This window comes from Oncorhynchus gorbuscha, linkage group LG10, assembly GCF_021184085.1.
Source record: "Oncorhynchus gorbuscha isolate QuinsamMale2020 ecotype Even-year linkage group LG10, OgorEven_v1.0, whole genome shotgun sequence".
Classification (NCBI taxonomy): Eukaryota; Metazoa; Chordata; class Actinopteri; order Salmoniformes; family Salmonidae; genus Oncorhynchus; species Oncorhynchus gorbuscha.
In genome coordinates, this window is record NC_060182.1 from 68,127,848 (window position 1) to 68,141,570 (window position 13,723).

A 13,723-nucleotide genomic window follows, 5' to 3' on the forward strand; every position below is an offset into this window, starting at 1 on the left:
TGGTTTGGAGTCCACATTTTAGATTTTTGGTTCCAAAATGTTTGGTATCTTTATGAAACGCGATGTGGGTGAACGGATGATCTCCGCATGTGTATTTCCCATGTAAAGCATGGAGGAGGAGGTATTATGGTGTGGGGGTTCTTTGCTGGTGACACTGTCTGTGATTTATTTAGAATTCAAGGCACACTTAACCAACATGGCTACCACAGCATTCTGCAGCAATAGGCCTTCCCATCTGGTTTGCCCTTAGTGCGACTATCATTTGTTTTTCAACAGGACAATGACCCAACACACCTCCAGGCTGTACAATGGTTATTTTACCAAGAAGGAGAGTGATAGAGTGCTGCATCATATGACCTGGCCTCCACAATTCCCCGACCTCAACCAAATTGAGATGGTTTGGGATAAACCGGACCGCATAGTGACTGAAAAGCAGCCAACAAGTGCTCAGCATATGTGGGAAGTCCTTAAAGACTATTGGAAAAGCATTCCAGGTGAATCTGGCGGTGAGAATGTCAAGAGTGTGCAAAGCTGTCCTCAAGACAAAGAGTGGCTGCTTTGAATAATCTCAACTATAAAATATATTTTATTTGTTTAAACCTTTTTGGTTACTACATGATTCCATATGTGTTATTTCATAGTTTTGATGTCTTCACTATTATTCTACAATGTAGAAAATAGTACAAGTAAAGAAAAACCCTTGATTGAGTAGGCGTTCTCAAACTTTTGACTATATAAATACATAGATTACAGACATTTAACAAATACAAGCATACTTTTCTATTTATTAAATAGAGTATTAAACATCTTCAAAACATTTTGTGCTTAGTGTATTGCAATTCTAAACCTAGTGTAGTAAGATACCCCATCGGCCCCAATCTTAGCTACTTCTTGTGAACGGGAGAGTCGTCATAGATGTTTGAAAAAGTAGAGGTGCTCTGGTCGGTGAATACAGAGTTCCTGTCATCACCAACAATCTTGTTGGTGTTGTAGTAGTAGAGGAACAGGAAGAAGCCTAGAGGAAGATGGAAGCTCAGTCACTATCAGTCCAGGAATAGACATACACTATGCGACATAAACTATGATACACATCTATGGTCAGAAGTTCCCCATGGCCTCATGACCTCACCAGGAAAATCTCTAGATCTGGAAGTTTAACCTGGTCAAGTCACATGGTTAGGCAAAAGGTCCTGGCCCCATGATAATGTACATGGACAACCACACACAAAACAGCAGTCATTTTTGAGTGATGCCTACCCTGGAAGGAGTTGAGGATGCTGAAGATGTAGTAAGATGGGATAACCATGGGTCCGTAGCTGAAGAAGGCAAAGCCCCAGGTGAGGCCCAGCAGGAATAGGAGCCCCAGGATGGTCAGGGTGTCCTTGGACGCTGGGTCGTTCTGGCACTTGCCTACATTGGTCTTCCTCAGGATCAAGATCTGTCTCACGACAATGATGAAGTTGGTCAAAGTCCAGACAAACACCAAGGCGTAATAGCCGATGTTGACTCCATAATGGATGTAGATGTCAGTGATCCAGCACCTGAAATGTACAAGGGAAATGTATTTAACTAGTCAAGTCAGGTAAATGGTTTGTGATTGTCATCTCATTAGGGCAAAGAACAGACAATTCCAAAAGTCACATTTCCACTTACATTTTCACTGATTTCCCATCATCTGTTTGTATGGACATTAATGTATATTTTTGCAGTCCGAGAAGGACGATGACCACTAGAGCTGGAAGGACTGGAGAAAATGAGAAACATTCACACGGGGTTGATGCCAGATGCAACTGGTATGATTTTGTGCAATCAGAGGAGATAATACTGTAGGCAAATTTGATTTGAATTTGAATAGTTTCTCGCAGTAGGAAAATAACCCTGCAGCAACAGGAAATGTGAAATATGTGGATTATAATAAATGGACAAATACTGTAGGGGTTGATACATTTTTCGTCGGGGAAAATCAAGTCTGTCATTTTTAAGTGGAAATTACACATTTTTAAAGCCTTTTTAAACCTTGAATACACTGCAAGTTTGCATTTCCTGCTTTGCAGGACTGTTCTATGTGACAACAGTGATTAAATTAAGATCGTTGTGTCAATCAGTAATGTACATTGAGCAGCATTCTAATACACCCTAATATGACTCTGTTCTCACCCCATCCCAGAACGTAAACTTTCAGCATATAATGTTTGATGTTCGCGGTGCGTTTCTTTAGCTGCAGGAACAAGTGGACCGCCTCAATGAGGAACCAGGTGAAGGTGGACAACATGGAGTAGTGCATGACTGCTGCTATGATGACACATGCAACATAGCTCCCCATGGCTGCAACGGTCTCGTTGGTCAGAAAGGTCAGGTTCAGGAACATCATAGCCAAGAAGAGGTTGATAAGGATCTTGGTTGCTTGGCTAGATTTGGTTTTGCTGTGAAACCAGAAGTGAAACGTCAACGTCAATATTCTCAGTTAACTCATCATGGCCAGCCTGCTATAGAGCTCTACTGGTCATCATACTCACACTGTACGGTGTTGTGTTGAATATTGAAAAATACCTTATCACAAACTGCATGAAGAGAGCCGTTCCCAAGAAGAACATAGACAGTCCACAGCCGATGTAGCTAATGTAGGTTAGAGATGCCACATCTGAGGCACTGATGTTCTTTGGTGGAGGTGACTGTGTATGATCACAAAAATGAAGAGCAAGTGAGCAAGTGGATAAGCTTATGGATGTGATTAAAAGTGACACAGAAACATAACTTCAAACAGGAGATGATGGAGAGGATGTCTCACCATTAGTATAGCGAAAAATGATAAATGAGTGCATTGGCACGTTATGCTGTTGTTGCTCTCCAAGGTTTGACAACCATCTGTGGTCCAATTGGGTAGTTTTCCTAAAAGAGAAAAAAATCCCACAATCCTCTCTGTTGGAAGTTGTTGAATATTTGGCTTTTAAATGATTCAAGTTCTATAAATTAAAAGAACCAAAGGGTTTGAAAATGTACAGAAAGAAAGAGAAGTACCTTTGCCATTCCAAGAATTACAAAAGACATTGAATCCCACCTGTGTAAAACATATAATTTATGCATCTCCATAATTATTTCATGCATAGCCTTACTAATCAAAATATGTTCCTGTAACATGATACAATTTCTCTCTTACCTTATCAACATTTCTGTACTCAATATCAATGGTGTCTGTGAGATTAGCTATGTGGGCTCCAATTTCTATTCCAACTACCTCACCGTTTAGAACGATGCTCTTCTTTTCATCCTAGAAAGAGCGAGGAGATGACATGTTGGAAGGATAAAGTGTAACGTAACCTGTCACTAATCATGTTACCTCGTATGCTTAACAATACAGTATATCAAAATACTGCTTTTAAAAAGTAACTTTTAGTCAAAGTAATTTGTAGGTTTACCTGGGACATGCTGGGAAAGACAAGAACCCCGACAAAAGTTCCACTCTTATTGAGTGCCATGTCATAGGCTTCTTTGGACACACGCACAGATCGATTGAAATATTTCTTCAGGGCATACTTGTCTTCAACAATCTACAAAGGAAAATAATAATAATTTCAATCTTCATCAATATGTGTACAGTTCCCTGTATTTAGTTTAAGAATAAAACCGTTACTTTCATAATAAGTTAACGGACTATTAATAATCATTGTTCTACCTCTAGTGATCAAGTCACTGTACTTACACTCATATCTTTGTCAGGGGAAAAACCAAAGTTGATATCCTTGGGGTCGTCTTTATGAAGTTTACTAAGGAGTCCTTTAACCTTGCCCATTGAAATGGCTGCAGTGCTGGCGTTTCCCATCAGCTCAGTCAACGAGAAGAGATTTTTCATAGCCTCACTGTCATAGTGAGAGAACGTGGGAAATATAGATGAGAGTTTGCCATGCTCTAGACTTAGCTGTGATGAACATAAAACCCTAAACATAAAACCCCCTAAAACAAACATGATTATTATCACCACCATTACACCAGCTCCACTAGAAGATGTTTGTTGCCACATAAACTATTCGTGTTACTGTATTAATACCCTACATGACCAAATGTATGTGGACACCTGCTCGTCGAACATCTCATTCCAAAATCATGGGCATTAATATGGAGTTGATCCCCCTTTGCTGCTATAACAGCATCCACTCATCTGGGAGAGCTTCCCAATAGTTGTTGGAACATTGCTGCGTGGACTTGCTTCCATTCCGTCACAAAAGCATTAGTGAGGTCGAGCACTGATGTTGGGCAATTATGCCTGGCTCGCAGTTGGCGTTCCAATTCATCCCAAAGGTGTTTGATGGTGTTGAGATCACGGCTCTGTGCAGGCCCGTCAAGTTTTTTGGTGTGGACCTTACCTTGTGAACGGGGGCATTGTCATGTTGAAACAGGAAAGGGCCTTCCCCAAACTGTTGCCACAAAGTTGGAAGCACAGAATCGTCTAGAATGTCATTGTGTTGTGGCGTTAAGATTTCCCTTCACTGGAACTAAGGGACCTAGACCGAACCATGAAATACAGCCCCAGACCATTATTCCTCCTCCACCGAAGTTTACTGTTCTCCTGGCATCAAACCCAGATTCGTCCGTCAGACTGCCAGATGGTGACGAGTGATTCATCTCTCCAGAAAACGTGTTTCCACTGCTCCCGAGTCCATTGGCGGCAACTTTTTACACCACTCCAGCCAAGGCTTGGCATTGAGCATGGTGATCTTAGGCTTGTGTGCGGCTGCTCAGCCATGGAATCCCATTTCATTACATTTCCGGAGAACAGTTCTTGTGCTTCCACAGGCAGTTTGGAAATCAGTAGTAAGAGTCGCAACTGAGGACAGACGATTGTTGTGCGCTACGCTCTTCAGCACTCGGCAGTCCAGTTCTGTGAGCTTGTGTGGCATACCACTTTTTGGCTTCACAATAACAACACTTATAGGCAGCTCTAGAATGGCATTAATTTGACAAACTGACTTTTTGGAAAGCTGGTATCCTATGACAGTGCCACGTTGAAAGTAACTGAGCTCTTCAGTAAGGCCATTCTACTGCCAATGTTTGTCTATGAAGATTGCATGGTTGTGTGCTTGATTTTATACACCTGTCAGCAGCAAGTGTGGCTGAAATAGCCGAAACCACTAATTTGAAAGGTTGTCCCCATACTTTTGAATATATTTTGTATGTTCTTCTTAAATCTAAAAACTTACGATGCCAAATCAGCACTTATGACCCCATTTGAGCCTTCCATTGGGCCGCTGGGTAAACTTATATTCATGTCCGGCTTCTTAACAGGGTTGTTACATGTTAGACAACTATTTGGTCCCTCTGCAGTGATCTCAAGAATGAATTTATCTTTGGTGTTATCTGCAAATCAATCAAAACAAAAACAATGCATTTTGTTCAGACCACATTTAAATGTCTAGTATGAACTTCTTCATTAGAACCCCAGTACAGTAAAGAATGATTCATTTTAACATTATGACAGTATATAAATGTTTGGCATGTACTGTACTTCTGCAAGCAGCTGCATCATAGGTTGACATCTTTCCACAAATGGTTTCTGGCTTCACCGGAGTAGTCAGATAACCTTTCAGATAATTATAAAAGCACATGGTTAAATCATACTGAAATCAAAATAGTAACTCTTACAAATAAAACTATGCAGTTAGATCTCTCCTGGTGTTTATGATATCAAATCAAATCTAATTTTATTTGTCACATGCGCTGAATACAACAGGTGTCGACCTTACAGTGAAATGCTTACTTACGAGCCCTTAACCACAAATAAGTGTTAAGTAAAAAAAATAGATAAGGAATTAAAAATAAAATAAAAGTAACAAATAGTTAGAGCATGTCACGCCTTGGTCTTAGTATTTTGTGTTTTCTTTAGTTATTTGGTCAGGCCAGGGTGTGACATGGGTTTATTGTGTTGTCGTATTGGGGTTTTAGTAGGCATTGGGATTGTGGCTGAGTAGGGGTGTCTAGCATAGGCTATGGCTGCCTGAGGCGGTTCTCAATCAGAGTCAGGTGATTCTCGTTGTCTCTGATTGGGAACCATATTTAGGTGTTCCTGTCTCAGTGTGTTTGTATTTCACCAGATAGGCTGTATAGGTTTTCACATTCCGTTTCTTGTTTTGTATTGTTCGTGTTTTTTCTATATTAAAGATGTATCGAACTAACCACGCTGCATTTTGGTCTGACTCTCCTTCGACGGAAGAAAGCCGTTACAGAGCAGCAGTAAAATAACAATAGCGAGGCTATATACAGGGGTACCGGTATAGAGTCAATGTGCAGGGGCACTGGTTAGTCAAGGTAATTGAGGTTGATTAGCTGTTCAGGAGTCTTGTGGCTTGGGGGTAGAAGCTGGGGGTTGAAGCTGGACCTGTTGGGGCGGTATGCAAATTGGAGTGGGTCTAGGGTTTCTAGGGTAATAGTGTTGAGCCATGACCAGCCTTTCAAAGCACTTTGTTGCTTCAGATATGAGTGCTATGGGTCGGTAGTCAGGTTGCCTTAGTGTTCTTGGGCACAGGGACTATGGTGGTCTGCTTGAAATGTGTTGGTATTACAGACTCGTGAGGGACAGGTTGAAAATGTCAGTGAAGACACTTGCAAGTTGGTTAGCACAGGCTTGGAGTACACGTCCTGGTAATCCGTCTGGCCCTGCGGCCTTGTGAATGTTGACCTGTTTAAAGGTCTTACTCGACGGAGAGAGTGATCATACAGTCGTCCGAAACAGCTGATGCTCTCATGTATGTTTCAGTGTTACTTGCCTCGAAGCCAGCATAGAGGTTATTTAGCTCATCTGGTAGGCTTGTGTCACTGGGCAGCTCGCGGCTGTGCTTCCCTTTGTAGTCTGTAATAGTTTGCAAGCCCTGCAACATATTCTGACGAGCATCCAAGCCAGTGTAGTACGATATGTATGATATGATATGGGCTCCTAAGAATGGCAGTACATGCATGCGTCTGAAAATGTACTAGCATAATTATTTTACATCCGTTTATACAGGCAAAATTTACAGTTGGGTGTAGCCTAGTGGTTAGAGCATTGGACTAGTGAACAAAATGTTGCAAGATCAAAATCCATGAGCTGACAAGGTAAAAGTATAAATCTGTCATTCTGCCCCTGAACAAGGCAGTTAACCCACTGTTCCTAGGCTGTCATTGTAAATGAGAATTTGATCTTCACTGACTTGCCTAGTTAAATAAAATAAAAAAAACATTCAGATAAATAGACCCTGGAACACACAATAAATACTGTATACGCTGTCATTTTTTGCCTAATTGCTAATGTTATGGATTCCGTGTAAGTGTTTGTAGATGTATTATTTTGATGGGAATTAAATGCAAATGTACCAACCGTTGAAAGGTCAGGACTAATAGTTTAACAGTAGTTGTCGGCTGCCTAGAGGATTGCAATACAGAACTTGTATGTTTGATCTAGCATATACCAGCAGAGGGCACCATATAACAGTTATTGAATGCAAAACATGAAACTGCCTTCCAAAAGTAAAGTATGCTGTAGCCTACACGTCAACGGCTGCACTAGCTTGGCTATGTTATCCAAACATGTCTGATAAAAGTATATGTTATGACGAAAAACTATTATGTCTACTTTACCTGTAGTATTTCGATAGAACTGTGATGGCATACATGTCATGTTCTTTCTCGGTGGAAGCCACAAGTGGAACTCTTGAGTGTTGACAGCATCTTCACTCAGAGTTATGGAGTATGAATTGTTATCTTTCCTCACTTCAAATGTACAGTTGGGGAATTCTGGATGACATTTATCTAAAGATACATACAGCATTACAACAAAGTATTCATAAAATGAATTTGAATGTTTTGAATAACCATAACTGGACTCTGTAATATAGATCTACATAAGGTTTTACATAAAGTGAGGCTACCTGATGGTGTTGTGTTCTCTCCAGTAGATATGATGCAGAGCCTCTGGATTTCCTGCTGTGAGGTACAATTCCCTATCCAATCTGGAAACAAGGCAATGTACACTGAGTATACAAACATTAAGGACACCTGCTCTTTCCATGACTTAGACTGACCAGGTGAAAGCTATGACCCCTTATTGATGTCACTAGTTACATTTTTAAGCCTTGAGACAATTGAGACATAATTGTGTATGTGTGCCATTCAGAGGATGAATGGGCAAAAGAAAATATTTAAGTGCCTTTGAATGGGTTATGGTAGTAGGTGGCAGGCGCACCGGTTTGTATCAAGAACTGCAACACTGCTGGGTTTCTCATGCTCAATAGTCTGTATTAAGAAAGGCCCACCACCCAAAGGACATCCAGTCAACTTGACACAACTGTGGGAAGCATTAGAGTCAATATGGGCCAGCATCCCTGTGGAATGCTTTCGACACCTTGTAGAGTTCATGCTCAAACAAACTGAGGCTGTTCTGAGGGCAAAAGGGGGTGCAACTCAACATTAGGAAGGTGTTCCTAATGTTTGGTATACTCAGTGTATATCCTATGCTGTGGCACGGACATGAGCTTATATGTTTTACAATGTTTCACCTCTCCGTTAACTAGTTAGTTATCATACTGTACCTGAAAAGTTATTCTGAGATGGACAATCATTCCCATTCCTAATGACTCCTGAATATGTGTCATCGTTCACTATCAGTACTTTACAACCTAAAAATACAATGCCGGTTAATGCATACATTTAAGGACAAGATCTATTGAAATTTGTTATACAAAATATATATATACACTACTGTTCAAAAGTTTTACAACACCTACTCATCAAAGGGTTTTTCTTTATTTGACTATTTTCTACATTGTAGAATAATAGGGAGGATATCAAAACTATAAAGTTGGTTGAGAGAATGCCAAGAGTGTGCAAAGCTGTCATCAAGGCAAAAGGTGGGTATTTGAAGAATCTCAAATTTCTGATTTTTTTCTGATTTTTTAACAATTGTTGGTTACTACGTGATTCCATATGTGTTATTTAATAGTGTTGATGGCTTCACTATTATTCTACAATGTAGAAAATAGTCCAAATAAAGAAGAACCCTTGAATGAGAATGGTGTTCTAAAACTTTTGACCCGTAACATGTACATATGAATCCCTTTTTTAAATGCACCAGCAATACATTAGAGTTAAGCCCCTTTAAATGAAATGTTCCCTTTTTAAGAAAAATATATAATTTGCAATGCATTTCTGGCTGACGAGCATGAAAAATATAGCATCCAATCAAATGATTTGAGTGTTTTTTCTACATTACAAGGGGAAACGTAACTTACGACGTTCACTTGAATTATTTTGGCAGCCAATGCCACAGAGCAGAATGGCTGTGGTCAAACAAAATCTCCAAAGTTTCCCTTCCATTGATAGCCTTAATCTGTCAAGCCAAGAAAACATGTATCATTACAGGCTCATTACAACAGTCTAATATACATCTGGATAGCCTCATTCCAAAATGCCGTATTTTAATTTTCAGAAATGTTGGTAAATTATCTTTTATTGATTGAAGAAATCTAATCGTGGCATGGGGTTGTTCAATGACAGACATATTTTTGGTTAAAATATATCACTTGATGGTTTCATTTTAGAGACAAATAATCATGTTTTTTTTTGCTAAATGCTATATATCCACTTCACTCTCGGAGAAATACACAGTATTGCTAGGTTTTACGCAGTAAATTATAACAAATAACTACATTTTACTACAACTGCATTTAAAGAAATGTACAAATGATACATTGGTGACATCAATATTGAAAAAAAGGCAGTAATATTGGACATTTGAGTCATTTAGCAGATGCTTTTCTTAACCATAGCGACTTACTGTAAGTGCATTAATTAACTCAATATTAGGAAGGCATTCTTAATGTTTTGTAGAGTTTTGCAAAATTAACATATTTTCATACACATCTAAGATCGATGAATAAAAAATCTGAGAACAGTAATATTTTACACACATGAAGGTACCCATAAGCCAACATTTCTGGATATAGTGGATATAGCGTTTTGCAATAAACTCTTCAACTATCAAGATCTCATCTTTTATATTGTTTTCTAGAAGAAAAAGTATAATTGTCATTATCAGCAAAATGGTGAAACAGAAATTATAAGACCAATCAAGGATTCTTACCCGTCTGATGAGAGAGTCATGGCTGAATGTTTTGTTAGCACTCTTAACTCCTGTTACAGTTAACTATGAGCACTAGGCGATATACTGTTGACATTACGTCTCTGTAGATTTACCTTGCAAATGAGACACATTCATGTCCTCTGAGAATCCATTGTGTTCCTGTGACACGTGCAGTGAGCACTTACACAGACCGTACATCAATTCAAAATGTTGTTTGACAGGCCTACTCAATGGTGCAAAGTACTTTAAAGTACTACTTAAGTCGCTTTTGGTGGTATCTTTACTTTACAATGTATATTTTGGACAACTTTTACTTTTACTTCACCAAATTCATTAAAAATAAAAATAAAATATGCATTACATTTTGAATGTGTTGCAAGTGCGTTACTGTGTTTGGACCCCAGGAAGAGTAGATGCTGCCTTCACAGCAGCTAATGGGGATCCCTAATAAATTCAAATATAAATGGTTAGCAGGACAGGACATTGGTGGAAAAAGTATCCAATTGTAATACTGTAGTAAAAGTAAAGATACTTTAATAGAAAAGGACTCAAGTAAAAGTGAGTCACCCAGTAAAATAGTACTTGAACAAAAGTCTATAAGTATTTGGTTTTAAATATACTTAAAATTATTTGAAATGTTTTATACTTTTATACTTTTAAATTACATTTACTTTTGATACTTAAGTATCTTTAAAACCAAATACTTTTAGACTTTTACTCAAGTACTATTTTACTGGGTGACTCACTTTTACTTGAGTCCTTTTCTATTAAGGTATCTTTACTTTTAGTCAAGTATGACAGTTGGGTACCTTTTCACCACTGGGCCTCCTGTACCTTATGGCTCACAGGCACAACTTTAAACACTATAATAAAATATAGTCTTATCAAACTAAATCATTTCAGTTTTCATTAATTGAACACAAAAATGAATGGTATGCAATTGTTTCTAAATGAAATAAGGTTATTTATATTTTACAAACGTACTAACATCACATCCATTAACAATTAAAATTATCTCAAAACCCAGAACCAAATGCATTGTGCACTGGTCAGTTTCAGTTTCTGTCAACAGTCTGTCAGGACAGACTATAGAGCAATGACTAATGTGCTTTTCACACTTGTTTCTCTGTAATCCAATCCAACGGATCTAGACACATTTTTCATCCTTTCCAATATTCACAATAGCAGGATTTTGTTTGGTTGTTTGGAAATGTTGTTTTGTTTCAGTACATAGAAAGCCTTTGGTCGATGGAAGAGATAGACTTGGGCATCCAGCAAGTTGGTATAAAGGCTTGACAGGACTCTATGTGATACAGAAATGCAAATAGTTTTGCCGAGGCACAGTAGATGCTGGTATAGACATTCACAGATGCAAATAGACCATGCAAATGATCCCCGTATTGGAGACACAAATGTCAGATTTGAGCCAGTTTGCGACAACAGCAAAATAATCCTGAGGCAACAGGAAATGTAAATTGATATGTGGATTATAATGAATTAACATTTTTGCAGTGGTGGAAAAAGTACCCAACTCTCCTACTTGAGTAAAACTAAAGATACCTTAATAAAAATGACTCAAGTAAAAGTGTCACCCAGTAAAATACTACTTGAGTAAAAGTCTAAACGTATTTGGTTTTAAATATACTTAAGTATCAAAAGTACATGTAATTCTAAAATATACTTAAGTACAAGTATAAATCATTTTAAATTCCTTATATTAAGCAAAGCAGACGGACACATTTTCTTATTTACAGATAGCCAGGGGTTCAATCCAACACTCAGACATCCTTTACAAACAAAGCATATATTTAGTGAGACCGCCAGATCAGAGGCAGTAGGGATGATCAGGGATGTTCTCTTGATAAGTATGTGAATTAGACCATTTTCCAGTCCTGCTTAGCATTCAAAATGTAACGAGTTTTGCTAGCACAGACTGGAATATGTTCCGGGATTCTTCCTATGGCGTTGAGGAGTACACCACATCTGTCACTGGCTTCATCATTAAGTGCATCGATGACGTCGTCCCCACAGTGACCGTACGTACATACCCAGAAGCCATGGATTACAGGCAACATCCGTACTGATCTAAAGGGTGGAGCTTCCGCTTTCAAGGAGCAGGACTCTAACCCGGAAGCTTATAAGAAATCCCGCTATGCCCTCCGACGAACCATCAAACAGGCAAAGCGTCAAAACAGGACTAAGATTGAATTGTACTACACCGGCTCTGACGCTCGTCGGATGTGGCAGGGCTTGCAAACTATTATTAACCTTTATTTAACCAGGAAAAGCCCATTGAGACCCAGAGTCTCTTTTTCAAGGGAGACCTGGCCAAGAAGGCAGCAAGAAGGAAGCAACAGTCAGTACATTACATAATTAAAACATACAACAATACCATACAACACAACGTGATCCAGGCTAAAAAAAAAGCATTTACACTCCTCCCTCCGTAAGAGTCTCCCATCAATATTTTACATTCATTCAGTGGCACTAACATATCTAGATGAAGCATGGATTGTAGACTATTCCATGCCTCTGGTGCACAACAAGGGAAGGCAGTTTTGCCTAATACTGTGAATGTCCTGGGGACTTTAAGTAGCAACCACCTAGCAGACCGGGTATGGTAACTGCTGGTGGTGAAGGAGACCAGACTACAGAGGTAAAGAGGGAGTTTACCCAAAAGGGCTTTGTAGATGAACACATACAAATGTATCTTTCTGCGCATATAAAGTGAGGTCCAACCTATCATTTGGTACAAGTTGACTTGGCATTAGTAATAAAGCGCATGATTAACAGAGTCCAGTCTCTGTAAGATGGAGGTTGCATGCATATACAACAAGTAACCATAATCAATTACAGAGAAAAAAGTGGCCTGACCAAGCTTATTTCTAGCCATAAGGGGGAGGCAAGCCTTATTACGAAAATAAAAACCCAATTTCAATTTAAGGTTTGTCACAAGATTATCCACATGAACTTTAAAAGACAACTTGTCTTCCAACCAAATACCTAGGTATTTGTAGGATGACACTTTTTCAATGGATAAGCCACCAGATGTGACAATGCTAACCTTCTCTGGCAGAGTTCCAGCTCCGGTAAAGGTCATGAATTTAGTTTTTTGTATGTTCAAGACCATTTTGAGACCATAAAGTGAGGCCTGCAGTGACTGAAAAGCAGTCTTGAGCTGTTCAACAGCCTGAACCAGAGAAGGAGCACGTTAATATATGGCTGTATCATCTGCGTATAGATGTAAATTTGCTGTTTGCATCCCATTTCTCAAATCAAATCAACAACCCAGGAGCTAAATTGGAACCCTGGGGCACACCTCTATTAATCTCAAGAAAGCTATACTTGTGATTGTAATTATATACACATTCTGTTCTGTCAGAAAGATAGCTGTGAGCTGTGAGCTCCCCAGTGACACAAGCCTACCAGACGAGCTAAATGACTTCTATGTTCGCTTCGACTCCACACTGCCCTTTCCCACCTGGACAAAAGGAACACCTTTGTGAGAATGCTACACCGTAGTGCCCTCAAAGCTCAACACTAAGCTAAGAACCCTGGGACTAAACACCTCCCTCTGCAACTGGATCCTGGATTTCCTGACAGCCCGCCTCCAGGTGG

At 39.3% G+C, this 13,723-nt stretch overlaps 1 protein-coding gene across 1 annotated transcript; it reads right to left on the reverse strand.

The window, feature by feature from the left end:
• Window positions 1–416: 416 nt before the first annotated feature.
• On the reverse strand, window positions 417–10,163 carry LOC124045251 (adhesion G protein-coupled receptor G3-like). Its single transcript, XM_046364532.1, has 17 exons — window positions 10,106–10,163; window positions 9,255–9,352; window positions 8,556–8,642; window positions 7,896–7,976; window positions 7,606–7,776; window positions 5,501–5,575; window positions 5,196–5,352; window positions 3,701–3,857; window positions 3,417–3,548; window positions 3,158–3,268; window positions 3,019–3,058; window positions 2,789–2,889; window positions 2,551–2,672; window positions 2,158–2,423; window positions 1,654–1,744; window positions 1,258–1,541; window positions 417–1,015 (listed from the first exon to the last, which is right to left on the reverse strand). The coding sequence occupies exons 1-17, from the start codon at window positions 10,123–10,125 to the stop codon at window positions 885–887; spliced, it is 2,124 nt and encodes a 707-aa protein (XP_046220488.1). The 5' UTR covers window positions 10,126–10,163; the 3' UTR covers window positions 417–884.
• Between the last annotated feature and the right edge of the window lie 3,560 nt (window positions 10,164–13,723).